This window comes from Gobio gobio (assembly GCF_949357685.1).
Source record: "Gobio gobio genome assembly, chromosome: 17".
In the NCBI taxonomy this organism is placed as follows: Eukaryota; Metazoa; Chordata; class Actinopteri; order Cypriniformes; family Gobionidae; genus Gobio; species Gobio gobio.
Genome location: NC_137110.1, coordinates 5,885,684 through 5,900,593, shown reverse-complemented (window position 1 = coordinate 5,900,593; position 14,910 = coordinate 5,885,684). Strand labels below are relative to the sequence as shown.

The window sequence follows — 14,910 nt, the reverse complement described above, 5'->3', positions numbered from 1 at the left end:
AAACACAGAGAATATGTTTTTTAGGCAGATGTGATTTGCACCCCAGGTGTAAAGAGTACTGCATTTAGGTGTATTCAGTACTCTGTTCTTTTAGCACCGTGGTGTAAATCAAGGATTTAATCAAATGTTCAATGTGGTGGTGGAAAAAATATAAAGGTTTAAGAATCGATCATTGAACACCACATTTTGTGCAACACTTTAAATACACACTTTATAGTAAACTTCATGGCCAAATAAGAAATATTGTTGCTTAATTTTATATAACAAACTAAATTATTGTGGACTTCTGATCACTTTACCTCTTTCTTGACTGTTCGCACTGAGAGTATTTTCTCAATAATATTAGCCTCATCTTCAGGGGGTTCCTGGGGAGAAAGAAGGTGGGAATTAATCCAGTGTGTGTTTGCTCCGCCCCTCCAGAAGTAGGGCAGGTCTGTGATGTGGCATTATGGCAGATGTTGCCACAGTTACCTCAGCCTGCCAGGCGAGGGTAGAGGAAGACATGGCGGCAATTCGGCCCGAGCCCAACACGGCAATGGTCTCCCCGTCATCATCCACGACCTTGAAATCAAGATCTTCGTTGTACTTCCGCCGCTTCACTTGGCGCCCTGATCGCCTCTTCTGCACAGAGCAAGAAGGAAGGAAGGAAGAAGGAAGGAATGAAAAAGGAGGAAAGAATAATTTTGCTTGTTTAGTTTGTGTAAAAATTCTTGTGCATATCTAAAGATTACTGGTATAGCGTAACCGATCAGTAAGTGATTTCAAATCAAACTAGATTACTCATAACTAGGGTTGGGTACCGAACTCGGTACTTTTAAGGGCACTGACCGAATTACATCGGTACTACCGAGTACCGATTCACATTAAATCAATCCGTACCAATTTTGGGTACCTGAGAACGCATCTGGTGATATAGACTAGTGTCTGTGGATATTAAACCGCAAAAAGATGTAAATACGAATCCTGCGTGTCTCTGTGTGACTGAATCGTGCAGACGCTATCTCTCTCTCTTTTTCACACTCTCTCACACACACACTCACACACACGTTGGGTTTTCATGTTTTGTGGGGACATTCCATAGGCGTAATGGTTTTTATACCGTACATACTGTATATTCTATCCCCCTTCACTGCCCCTGCCCCTAAACCTAACCATCACAGGAGACATTCTGCATTTTTACATTTTCAAAAAACATCACTTAGTCTGATTTATAATATGTTTTCCTCATGGGGACCAGCAAATGTCCCCACAACGTAGGGATTACCAGTCCACACACACACACACACACACACACACACACACTCTCACTCACTCAGAATCGCGTGTGAAGGTTGCATGTTTCCATCTCTTTCGTCTCAGTGTAATAATAATACTAACACTAATGTAATAATAATAATAAATTATCAAAACTTTATTTTTTAAGTAATAAATTAAATTTTTTCTTCATGTTTTAATTTGAACAGTATACAGCTGAGTGGTGCAGCACTTTGTTTGACAAAAAAAAAAGTTTAATTTAATGAAAAGATAAATTAAATTAATGTCTTATGTCTTCATTTGATTACCAGAAAATACACAACACATAATTTGTGGGAAATCTTTTCATAGAAATGAAATTAAAAAGAAAAAAATGAATATGGTTGTTTTTATTAATTCAATTAAGTAGCTATTAGCCTACTATTTACTAGTAAATATTACAGTATACAAAAATCACAGACAATGGCAGACCAGGGCAGCTCTGACATAATGTCACTAACACCTCTATAAATGACTTACAGTTTCTTTACAATTATTGATGACAGCCCTAAAGTACCGGAAAAAGGTACCGTTGGGTCCTGGTACTGGTTAAAATGTGAACGGTACCCAACCCTACTCATAACACATTTTATGTTCACATTTTCTGAATACACTCTTTAAAATACTGTGTATTTTAACATTTATCCTGCCTGAAAATTACTCTTACCATGTTTTCTTTCTTTTGTAGGTTTTTTTCCTTTTAAAAATGATTAAGGATTATGAAATTTAAATTTAAGTTATTATTATAAATTATGGCCAACACTAATTGGTAATAATTCTCTATATAATTTACAGTATAATATAATGTCCAAATCAATTGCAAAAAACTATATATATATATATTATTTTTTTATTTTTTTATGTAGTTATGTAAAATATATAGTTACATTTTTTTGTAATTAATTTAGGCATTATATTATACTGTATGGCAGACAGATATTAATTTAACAGCATATGTTTAACAGCATTTTTAATTAATAAACATTAAATAACTGCAAAGTAAACTACCGGTAAATATAAAAAATAGCAGGAAACGGACATAAACAACTAAATACACAATATCAACCCAAAAAAAACGATAACCAATAGCAGTCGACAACTGATATGGAAGCAAAATTGAACATCCCTAGTTGAAGTTGAAATCATTTTCCGTGGTAATCAATAATGTGCCAGTGTGTAACATATTTAACCTGGAATATTCCTTTAAATGCAGAACTTTGAACATGATCTTAAATATTTTGCATGTGTGTAAATACACAGCAGGATGCACAAGTATTCATCACAGGAGAAACCCGAAGGCCTGATGTAGATCGGTTCATGAAAACTCACAGTGTTATCCATAGGGTCGGTGCTTTCCTCACCGCCGGTGGCAAGCGTGCTGAGAGAGGCTGTATCATCACTCTCCACCATCTCAAGTACAGCATCACTTTTCCTCTTTCCCTTCTTCTTCTTCTCCGGAGGCATGGCACCCTGCTCTCTGCATAACAGCGAGAAAATGCTCTTAAAATCCATCTTACTTTGCACAGGTTGACAAATCTTATAGCAAACCATTCAGGGGCTTCTTTGACTGACAAATATCAGGCCATATTATGGTACAAAACATCTGCTGTGCAGACGCTTCCTGGGTTATAAGTGGACAAGCAGCACAAGAGTTTTGCTGGAGCACAGCACTTGAATAAAATCGCATCAATTCATTGCTTTACTGTTGGAGAGAAGTGTGGAAAGGGAACCACAAAATGGAGAAGGAAGTTTAAAAAGGGAACGTATCCCATAAAAGATGATGAGTTGATGAGCCCGGAGGGTCATTTTTAAGAGCCATAATTGTGTCATTAATTTATTTGCAAATCTGGGGGAATTACGTATTTGAATACCTTATGAATGCATGCATTAAAAACGCACCTTTATTTCTCCAAATACGCTATGAAATAACCAAAAGTTCACATGGTTGCAGGTTTCATTTTTCGACCTTGGTTTCAAATTGGAAACCCATAAGCACCTGCATTCACCTTGTAATACCCACAATCCCTGTATCACATTTCACCCAATCAAGATATGAAAAGGCCTGTGATTGAGCGTAGCAAGAACAGCGCTGAGACGATACATGCAAAACTGTGTCACAAACAAAAGATGCAATTTACTCAAATTAGACTGTTTTAACATTTGTTAGTCAGCAACTAAAAGTGATTTACTGACATTAAGCTAGTTTGCTGCCTTCACTTAAGACGTCTCTTAGTAAACTAGGCACCAAGTGTGTTACATAGGGGTGTAACGGTACACGTATTCGTATTGAACCGTTTCGGTACAAGGCTCTCGGTTCGGTGCACGCGTGTACCGAACGGTTATGAATGCAATCTTTAACAGTTAACAGTCGGCTTGTTTAAAGCGCGGAACACACTTCAATCCTAGTTCCCACACGAACATATTGAGTATTCAGTCCATTTTATCACGAAATTCAAACGATAAATGCATTTTAATGCTCTTTAATGTTACGTGACTGATAGACGCGTATCAGTTCAACTTCAAACGGCAGCGCGCGCCGCGCGAGTGAACGCGGCGCGATCAGGAAGAGAATAAATATAAATTAATATCTTGTTGAGGATACATTACAACTTACTGAAACGTATCATATGTTGTGTAATCACTCCATCGGTGATTCAACCGCGGAAAGACAATAAAACAGCTGGTAAACAATGTCGTGTAGAATCACGTTTACCTCAGAAGTCAGTGTCCACAGCTGTTAGCTCACTAACGTTAGAGAGATTAACTCTTTCACTGAATACATGCACTATATTAGCCTATATATTCATTATATTAGCCTATATATATTCATTATATACTACTTAGCCTGTTAGTGATGTCTTGTTTATTTAATGTATGTTTAAATAAACCTGTCATTAAAATTACAGCCACTAAATGATTATATTTCAACAAAAAATTGGAGAAAAAATTATAATAATTCGATTTAGAAGTTACTGCAAAAACTGCCTTATGTGAAGCTTATGAGTGTTGATTATTATATCTAAAAATAAATAGCAACTGAATTTAGGCTAATAGTTTGGGCTCTGTTGTTAATCTTTAATAGCAATATGTAAGTAAGGGCTCCCTATATAGTTTACAGCATTATCTTTAAGAAACTTTTTGTTATAACTGAATTAATTTAAGGACAGACACAATTTTTTTTCATTAAACCACTGTTGAATAAAAATTAATAAAAAGCAATTTTGTAAAACTGCTGTACCGAATCCGTACCGAACCGTGACTTCAAAACCGAGGTACGTACCGAACCGTCAGTTTTGTGTACCGTTACACCCCTAGTGTTACATATACCTGCTATTATGGTCTTGTTATAAAGCACATATAGAACGCTAGAGTTAGACCAAAAATACTGAGTGAAAACATTCATGTCATGTACAAACGTTGTGTATGTATATTTACAGACCCCAAAATGACAATACTGTTATCATTTAACCAACTCACTTTGGCTTCCTCCCTCTTTTGGAGGGCGGATGTGTTGCAGTGTTCTTGGGCTGTGATTTCACTTTCACATCTTGACCTTTCTTGACCTTCTTGACCTCCTTTTGACCTTTCGCTTCCCTCTTATGGTCCTTTTGTTCCTTCACCGCCTTTGACTTTCTCGGAAGAAGCTCCTTCCCTTCCTTTTGCTCCCTTCTCTTTGGTTTAGCGTTGCTCTCTACATCTTTGTTCCACTCTGACTCTGTCTTGTCTTTTTTCCTTCGTTTCTTCTTCACCCTGGTCCCGCCCCCTCCATCATCCTCCTCGTTGTTGATTGATGAAGGCCGGAGACTGTGACTGCTGGCCGCAGACCCCGCCTTTGTGTGAGTCATGCAATGATTGGGCGGCCCTCCGATAATCCGTAACTGTTCTTTGCCCAAGTGGCCGATGGGAAATGTAGTTTGTGCGTTTTGGTCAGAGGCATTCGAGGCAGCGGCGGATGGAGTGTGCTTTAGTACATGGGCGGCAGACACCTGGAAAAACAGAAAACCTAATTAAACACTATTGAAACACACAGATCTAAGACTGTCCCAATCAGTCAAACCATCTGCTGGTTATCAATAGAACATATGTTTTGGGCACTTTCATGCTGGTTTATCATATATTATATACAAGGCTTGACATTAACACCATTAACAGGTTGAATTTTATTGGAGTTTCCTCAAAAGGCATCTGTTATAATCGTGTTGTGCATTATAACCAAACCCATGCGATTCTTTCGAGCTTATGAATGCAAATAATCAGTGTCTAATAATCAGAGGCGCTCTCACTCACTGAAATCTGCACTCTCATCATAAACAACAAAGCAGAGATGTATGTGCGCTATACGTAGGAGATTCATTCATCATACAGTGATTTTTGTTCTACTTCAGTAATAGTTTCAAACAAAAATCACAGCAGAATAATAGCGCTTCTGATGTGACTGGCATAAAGTTGGCTTGACGTTGGACTTGCGAAATTCACGAATTTAGGGTCAATTGGTATACAAGTTTCTGAAATCAATAGCATTTGAAGAGAATGACTGAAAACCCTCTGTGCATGGTGTCAGGTATGATACACACCTTTTAGATTTTTGATATTTAATCAAATAAACTGTCAAATGAAATATGGATATGTATTTCACAGGCTACTGTATGGGCTCAACCACAACATATGCTAATGTAAATAGGCCTATGTCATAGCTAATAGAACACTGATGAGAATATTGCTTGAGAATAAATACTATATATAATATAATAAATTAAATGTACACCAAAAATTCTTTTTTTTTTCAGACAAGCAACTGTTAGTGTTTCTCTGTCTAGATTAGGAGCTTTACACACAACCGTACCAGAGCTAAATAGGCCTATTTGATGACCTGTCATGTATGTTATACATTTCATGTAGACTTGATGGGTGTGTGCAGTGGTCATTTACATATAGCCAGCAACAAATTTCCCAACGGCAAAATGTTGGTCAGTGAAAATGCTGAGTGGCTAGTGGCTAACTTTGGAAAACCACTATCCACAGTGGCTGGTGAGCAAAAAAGTTAATGTCAAGCCCTGATTATATATACTGATAGGGGTGTTGAAATTAATCGTTTCTACGATGCACCGTGATGCGGACGTGAACGATTTTGCATGGATGCAGTAATAGACCACAATTGATTATAGCCTACTGACGTTTCTCTGACGTCATTCTTTGCATACGCACTTCTTGTGCTAGCATAAAATGGCGGAGGGAGGCGAAACACAAAAGCGAGTAATAAAAAAATGCACCCATTATTTTAACATTTGCTGCATGTGAGTGTGTGTGTGTGCGTGCAAGCGCGTGTAAGCATTATTGAAACTCAAGTACACTACTTGACAGTTTCATGCAGTATTCACTAGTGTGTATTATTTCTAAATGGTCCTGTCGTCTGCTGTGTTTGATGTGTGCTACATTCAGGAATAACATGAAGCAACGCATCATGATATCGAATCAAATCGTTGACATGATACTTATAATCGCATTAAATGTTGATACCAATGGCAATGAAGATTCACACCCAATATACTGAGCTAAAATAGACTAGAGATCCGCGTCCACTTTCAAGGCAATGGACAGTGTGAATGCAAAATGAACTGGTTTTTTTTTCCATTTGGTTTACTTTTTAAAAGGCACAATATGTAACTTTCACCGCTAGAGGTTTATTCAAAACAAAGGCGTAGCTTGATGACACCTTGATTTCTAGGGATCATGGGAGTTGTTGTCTTCACCTCTACAGCCGGTGGAAAAGAATCCGACGGGACTCGTGCAGAAATCATATTCATGGATGAGCTCATGTATTACAGATTTATTAGCGTTACTGTAGTATGAAGCAGGTGGAGCTGAACGAGGCGCTGGAGCGATTGCTAATGAGAGACGAGAGCAGTGCTTTTACTCTGTCAGACGAGCGCTTCCGCTTCTTCCGCTCATGTGTGTGTGGGGGAACGCAGCGCTGTTTTATCATATCACACACATTTGAGTGTGTTAAAGTGATGTTATAATGCTACTCCGTGTGTTCACTCGGCGCTACTATGAGACACTTGTTCACACTGCAGTGAGCGAGATCATATTAGGCGGTAAAACATGTACTCGCGGTAAATCAACAACACCAGATTTAAACAATAAGACTAACTGTGTTGAGCTGGAGAACAATCATTAGTTTCTGTCCATCAATGATCCAAACAGTTGCTCGCCTGTCTAATAAAACGCATCATATATTAAAGCGTCTTCGGGGTTTCCATGGTTTCTACAAAATAAAACCGGAAATCGAGGGTGACATGGGTATAATGTCATTGATTAGCGTCCTGGTTAAAATAGCTAATTTCTCTGGATTTTACTAACCCATTCTTGGATACAAGTCAGCAAAATATATAACATTGTTCTAGTGGTGTTACATATTGTGCCTTTAATCCACTTACAGCTCTTTTAAAGGGCACTCAAGTTTTAATACACCCTAAGCTTTTTATCAGCAGGGTAAAGTATGTATTACAGGCTATTTTATGGCAAAAAGTGATTGAGCTTTCCTTATTCACTCCTATTTACATACAGTTTGTGCCTTATCATAAAAAATAATCCCAAGAAATTACACATTATAGGGCAGACTAAATTAAAAATGTTCTTCTACTTCTAAAGGAAAACACATTTATGAATTAAACATAATTCACTGCTGTCTGTGATTCTTTATTTCTGGTACACATTTAGCCCCATACCTCTTGTTCCGCGAGGCCCGTTTATTTTTAACTGCACCTTAGTGTTGCAGTGCACACGTGGAACAGCGGGCGCATGTGCAGGCACACACACACACACACACACACACACACACACACATACGCACTCCCCGACAGAGCATGCGACTGCAGGCAGGTATGGGGATAATGTCAATGAATCACATGCTTTCCAAAGCAAGCGGGCTGGAATCAGGGCCGTCGTCATGGCAACAGGCTCGGGACCAAGCTGTGGGAAGCGGGAACGTAAACACGCAGTCTCCGTGGTAACCCTTTCCTTTCTGGGGTCTAAAAAGCATCGACCTTATTGTTCTTGAAGACGGTAATATTAGCAATACCTACATGGGTGAAAAAACACTACTTTTTGTACTTGCACAGACACATGAAGAGTAAGCGGCAACTTCCTGCAACTGGACTGCTCTTTTCACTTTTGCCCTTGCGTTGACCTTTTTTTAATGCTCTCTCTATGCATCACACACACACACACATGCACGCAAAACCAAGGCACGGAAGCAAACACTGCAGACTATTCCCGTGACGTGCTGCAGTATGCATGCTTGCCAGGCAAATCTGCCAACCGCGAGCGCACACACATACACACGTTGCAATCAAATTCCCTATGAATCAATACCAACTCCCAACTCCCAAACGCGACAGCTGCAGTTCAGTCAATGCCAGATCCAAACCCGAACACACCTTGCTCAAACGTGCTTTATAAAACATGCACACACATCGCTCCTACTAACATGCATCCACCTCTCCACCAAATGCACGACAGCAGTCAAGCTATTTGCAATAACAAAAAGCATAATCATGAAAGAATTCATTGTTTTTGTCCTTTAACTGCTCTGTACATCTGTAAACCTCCCTAAATAAGGTCCATATTGTTTTGCTCATGGATTCAGACAAAAAACTAATAAATTGCACACTTGGATGGCCACAGGCAGATGCGTAGGACACCATCTATTGAATGGAAAGACGACGTGTTCTTGTGATAAAAAACAGACAGAGAAGAAGAGAAGGCAGGGGTCTCAACAAAACATTTGATAAATTTAATGCACCCTTGCTGAAATCTACTAAATGAATTGCACGTATTTGGACAAAAGTCTTTAGATCAAAGGATCAGGAGAAACATGAATTCACTCATATCATATTTCATGTTTAACCGAAGTGTTTAGAACAGTGGTCATTTTTCTACAAGATTAATGACAGCGGGCAGAAATATCAGAATTGTTAATCACTTTTTATAAACCTACAGTGATTTCAAATTGGTCAAAATCAAATAACTGATTTTTTTGTTAGTTTAGTTAGTCACTTTATTGTCCACAAGCGGAAATTTGTCTTTGGCTTGACCACAAAGAAACACATTCAATATCATCACACAAATCACTTAAAAAGACAACAAGTAACAAAATCACCCTCACACTCAGATCCCTGTATTAAAACACACACACACAACCATTCTTCACTTCCAGAGATCCCAGCACTGAGTCTAGATCCTCTGTGTCTGACAGTACACCAAAAGCCTCTGAGATCCGGCTGACAATCCGACAGCTCCACAGAAGAGTCCTCGGGTGGTTTTCCACATAAAGGTGAAAACTTTCTTGAGACCAGGAAAGACTTACTACAACACGACAAATATAACAATGATATTTATTTACTGACGCAGATATAGTTATCAAGGGGGAGCACGAGAGACAGAAGAATTTGAGTGATGCTGACATTGATTTATGTTCTGCCTAACTGATGCATGATCACAACGCTGGCTGGAATTTATTCACAACTCATAAATGTCACAACTGATTCTTTTTACTAATTACTATGGTCTGTTGAAACAGACAGGCACACTGGAATACATAGACATGCCTGATCCATGATAAAAGGCAATTGATCAAAATTTAAAATGCATTGTGGATTATTTTATTAAATTTTCATCAAGGGAACTCTCCTAAATCTTGACTACACAGATAAATACACTTTAAGACAAATTTAAATACTGATTTCACGCACCAATGCATCAAACTCAAAGCATATTGCGGCAACGTTCAACTTTGACCTCGTTTTTCCCTGACGTTTCGAAGCGCAGCCAATGATTCCTTGACAATTAGCATGATTAGCTGGGTGTTGCTAGCCTGAAAATCAAAACAAGCCGGAAGAGAGATTGCATCGAGACACAACTTGAAAGGGAAATCATAAAAACTGCATGAATATCTTTCTACACAATGCTACAACATCTTTACAAGTACTTAAGTTGGATTTCATGGGGAATTGCAAGAGAATATCATTGATTCCCAATCAAACATTAACAAAGAAACACCTTAAACAAAGTTAAACATTATCACCATCTCAACGTCCTCACCTAGAAGTATCAGATGAATGAAGGTTAACTAACTGAATTTTCTGAGTACATGTGCAGTTCCACAATGGGGATTTCCGCCGATTTCAAACTCACATCACACACATATTCCTTGCACTTTCTAAGACAATAATCGCTCCTAGCTCTGTTTAACACTTTACTATGTTTAAATCAATTCCATGAATTTCATTACATACAAGAGTTACATAAAACTCTCAGACTTCAGAACTATGATATATCTAGGGCTGTCCCCACCCCAACTAAAGATTTTTCTCTACTAGTAGTCATTTATTTAAGCCATTAGTTGACTAATCACACGTTTATATTCATTTAATTACTTAAATATATGGGGGAATACACCAAAATGAGCCTTGAATTGAGAAATCAACTTTCCCTTAAAGGTCCCGTTTTTCGTGTTTTTTTTAAGCTTTGATTGTGTTTACAGTGTGCAATATAACATGTGTTCATGTTTCGCGTGTAAAAAAACACAGTATTTTTCACATAATTTACTTATCTGTATACTGCTGTTTTCACTGTCCTCAAAACGGCTTGAAAGATTTCCCTGTTCTATGAAGTCCCTCCTTCAGAAATACGTAACGAGTTCTGATTGTGCCAGCGGTTCCCGTGTTGTGATTCGACAGCAGCTTAGCGCACGCAGAGCGCACGTTACCGGAAAGGTCACGCCTCTCACCATAACGGGGATGCATGCGCTCAATGATCTCTAAGTACAGCGTCCCTGGGAAAGCCAAACAAAGGTGACTTGACTCCGGGATGAAAATAACAGCGTCTCGACGACATGGCAACAAACAAACTATACGAACGCAACCGAACGCAACACTTCCTATTCTCCACGCGGGAGCAACAAGACCACGCCCCCTTTTTCGCGTGTTCTTGTGGGCGGAGGTTAGTCGGCATACTGCTCTACTGACGTAAATAAAGCAGGAAATACCAGGATGTAGTCCTAACCAGCCGTTCGCTGTAGGCTTTGAAAGGGAACTTCTGTTAAATAAAATATCTCGCTTGGCATTGAACTTTGAGCTTTATAATTTTACAGGTAGTATAAATGCTCTAACAGCAACATTACACACTAACTAAAGTTTGAAAAATGGGATCACGAAGAACAGGACCTTTAAGCTTTTGATATATAAAAGGTCATGGTAATATAAGAATATCCTGTAAGTTTCAGAGCTGAAAACTTCCTTGTTAGTCAAAGAAAAGCTTTTATTGACACCAGGCCCAGCAAACGATCGACCTCAGAATGTGCCCGGCTATGACGTCTGAGTGTAGCGAAGCACCGCCTCAACAGAAGAACAACAACACCTGATTCTGTAGCCCCGCCCACCGACTCATGCCACTAACATAACACAGGCCTACATGGAGCTAAACAGGATATCATTTCTAAACATACCGCTAGGGATGTGACGGTGAGGAAATTTCCCCACCGGTTAATTGATGTGTGACAACACCGGTAATACCGGTATCACCGAAGGCTTTTAAATCACTAATTCTATCTAACCGAAAGTAACATGCACACGACCGCTCTGAACTGAAAACGTGCAAGTGCGCACACACCGTGAATGACAGCTCATCTGTAAATGCGCGCTCTGTGAGGCCATGTGTGCGTCTCAATCAGTTCCCTAGTTCAGTAGTCAGGGCACTGATCAAGCATTGATCAAGCATTGATCAGTCTATGATTGAGATGCACGCCATGAATGAATAACAGTTCGTCCGTAAAGCCTTGTTTATACTCGGTGCGCGCGGAAAAAAATAAATGCGCGCAGTCAGCGTAGCGCGGAGGCTCGCACTGCGGAGTCAGGCGAAAGTAAACAATGCGCGCTCTGTGTGGCCGTGCACATTTTATTTTCGGTTTTGAATTAGCGCCAATTCGGCTGCGGGTTGCTTGAATTGTGGGTTCATTAGCCTATTATTTTTAATGAAAAACACAACAACAAAACAAATGACAAACTCCCTTAAATAGGCGCTTTTACGTTTCGCTTTGAAACCAAATCTTCCGCGATCATCTCCGTCAGCTCCTCACTCTTAAATCTGATGAATGACTCCTGCCGCTGCCGAGACTCACGGTCGGATCCTGCTTTATTAAGCAGATACGTTCAGTTTTTATTTGTATTGTCTGTTCTCTAACTGAACTAAATTATTTTTTTACTATAAAAAATCAAAAAGACGGTGGGCGGTGCCACGGTGGGCAAGTGATGTAACCGGTGTTGAGTCTGGACACCGGTAACACCGGCAACACCGACTATCGTAGCAAGCCTACATACCGCATAAGCTTCATTCGGATTCCGTAATGATTGCATGTACGTATGTTCATTTAACCACTGAGTCGTTTGTAAACAAGAGACTGGATTTGCAGACAGGATGAGATTAACCACTAGCCTGGATGCCAGCCGAACTTAGCCCTGTCCACAACATTTGAGCTCGGGCAGTTCAGTCTGGACTTGATCCATAGAGGAGTAATTATGCCCGACCAGAAGCTGTTCTGAAGGGCGGGCTTTAGACGATGATGGACAGATGATAAATAGTAACGTAATCATCTTGTTCGTATATGCATTCACCTTTACCATTTCTCTCAGAAATGATGATCGTGTTGGTAAGTACTCTGTGTGTCCTTAAATTCTTTTTTTACAACACCGGCAAAGATCGTTTACACATCTTTTTCTTCCAACGTTACTTATTCCAGCGTGCGGACAGGGTTGCCAAGTTTTTACAACAAAACCCGCCCAATTGCTACTCAAAACTAGCCAAAAACAAGCCCAATAGCTTTCCGGGGGGTTCTCCGGAAAAAAATAGCATTTGGGGGGTAAAATGTGTGTTATTTTGGCAGGGCTGCCAGCTAAAATGCGCATTCCTGGGTCTGTATATCATATAATTGGGGTCGCTTCAACCCGCGGACTTGGCAACACAGGGCAGTTGAGTTCTGTTGACATTTGAAAACTAGCGTTATGCGTCGCTCCGTTGCTCTGATTGGTTGTAGGTCTATCCAATTGAGGTCTTTCCACGTTCGGTTGAAACACGCCCCATAACCACAGCCCAACGGAGCAGTATTAGACTCATATTCTGACTAGAATTGAGTATGACGACATCAGGCTAATTAACCACACTTATGTGAGTAAAAATGTGTTTTATATGTGACAGTATTGTATTGTTACAGATTGTTTGATATCTATTTATTATGTGTACGTGTCTAACTGAACATTAGCACGCTGTCAAAGGCAGAATAATCCTTTATTTGTGGTGTTGTTGGTTCATTATGAATCGGGATCCGACTCGGACATGTATGGGCTAGGGCTCGCACAGCCCAACATCCCAGGGCTATGTGTTTTCCAGACGGGCTACCAAAACGTAAGCCCGGCCTGTCAACTGGCTATCTTAAATAGTGAAATAACATTCCTTTCTTGATGTGCATTCACTCTCTTGACTTGATATTTGAAGGAAAAATACAAAATCGCAGAAGTTTTAAACATGCAGTCTACAACGCACTTGGCGCGTGTGTGTGTGATGCACGGTTTGCACTTATATCCACCGATCGGGTGGGTCAAGTAATACAAAAATAACATTCCAATCAATCGCGGGTGGATGAGAGATAAATCATTGTGTTTGTTTGATAAAGATATGTTGCGAGCCCTGTGGGACGAATCATTTTGTTTGGCGTTTCTCACATGCTTTCAAAACAATTCCTCATGAAGCCTACTCACAGGGGAGCTGAAGCTCATTAAATATGCAAAACTGTTTACTTCCAAGTCTTCAGTGCTGCACGCCCATCAAAACCCAGTGTTTCTTGAGAGCGCCTCAAAACCAGGGTAGAATATAGCCTATTTCTTATTCATTATGATGTTTTTGAATGTAAAAACCACGCAAACGTCATAAGTTGACCTCAGACAACAGTATAGTATAGACAGTATAGTATAGACCTCAAAAAGCCAGTTCATGAACCCTTTAATATATGCGTATTTTCGTATTCGGCGCTCGAGCACATACATAAAGCTTGCAACAAAGCACCGGCAAAAGTAATGAATATGAATGTGTTGGGAAAAACCATCAATGAAACATTTTAATTATTTATTAATAAACTAGTGTTTTCGGAGTCGACTGCAAAGATGAAGTAGACAATGCTGACTCACCATCTCAACTCGCGTCTTTAGAGACAAATGCACCTTTCATACAGATTACAATCAGATTTGTTTTTTATTTGAATTGGTTCATTTAAAAGTAGACATTTCAAGCTTTCCATAGAAATATCTGAGGAAAGTAGCCTATACGCTGAGTTTCGGTTCATTTTGGTGATGCGCTCCAGTTCACGGAGATCGAGACGGCAGAAAGCCCTTCCTGATTGTTTTCTTTATTTTACAAAAGCATGTTTTGTTGTTATTGTACTAAACAATGTTTTATTAAAAATGTAAAAATGCAGAATGTTTCCTGTGATGGGTAGGGGTAGTGTAGGGGGATAGAATGTACAGTTTGTGCATTATAAAAACAATTACGCCTATGGTATGTCCTCAC

The 14,910-nt window shown here is 39.5% G+C and overlaps 1 protein-coding gene across 5 annotated transcripts in view; it reads right to left on the bottom strand.

The window, feature by feature from the left end:
- chd6 (chromodomain helicase DNA binding protein 6) overlaps nucleotides 1-14,910 on the bottom strand; it is a 65,964-nt gene that overhangs the window by 36,172 nt on the left and 14,882 nt on the right. For all 5 annotated transcript variants that reach the window (XM_079840134.1, XM_079840130.1, XM_079840132.1 and 2 more), the window contains exons 3-6: nucleotides 4,771-5,279; nucleotides 2,623-2,770; nucleotides 472-621; nucleotides 300-365 (exon numbers count right to left, since the gene is read on the bottom strand). In XM_079840134.1, coding sequence (XP_079696260.1) covers nucleotides 300-365; nucleotides 472-621; nucleotides 2,623-2,770; nucleotides 4,771-5,279 — 873 coding nt within the window. The remainder of the gene's footprint in view (nucleotides 1-299; nucleotides 366-471; nucleotides 622-2,622; nucleotides 2,771-4,770; nucleotides 5,280-14,910) is intronic.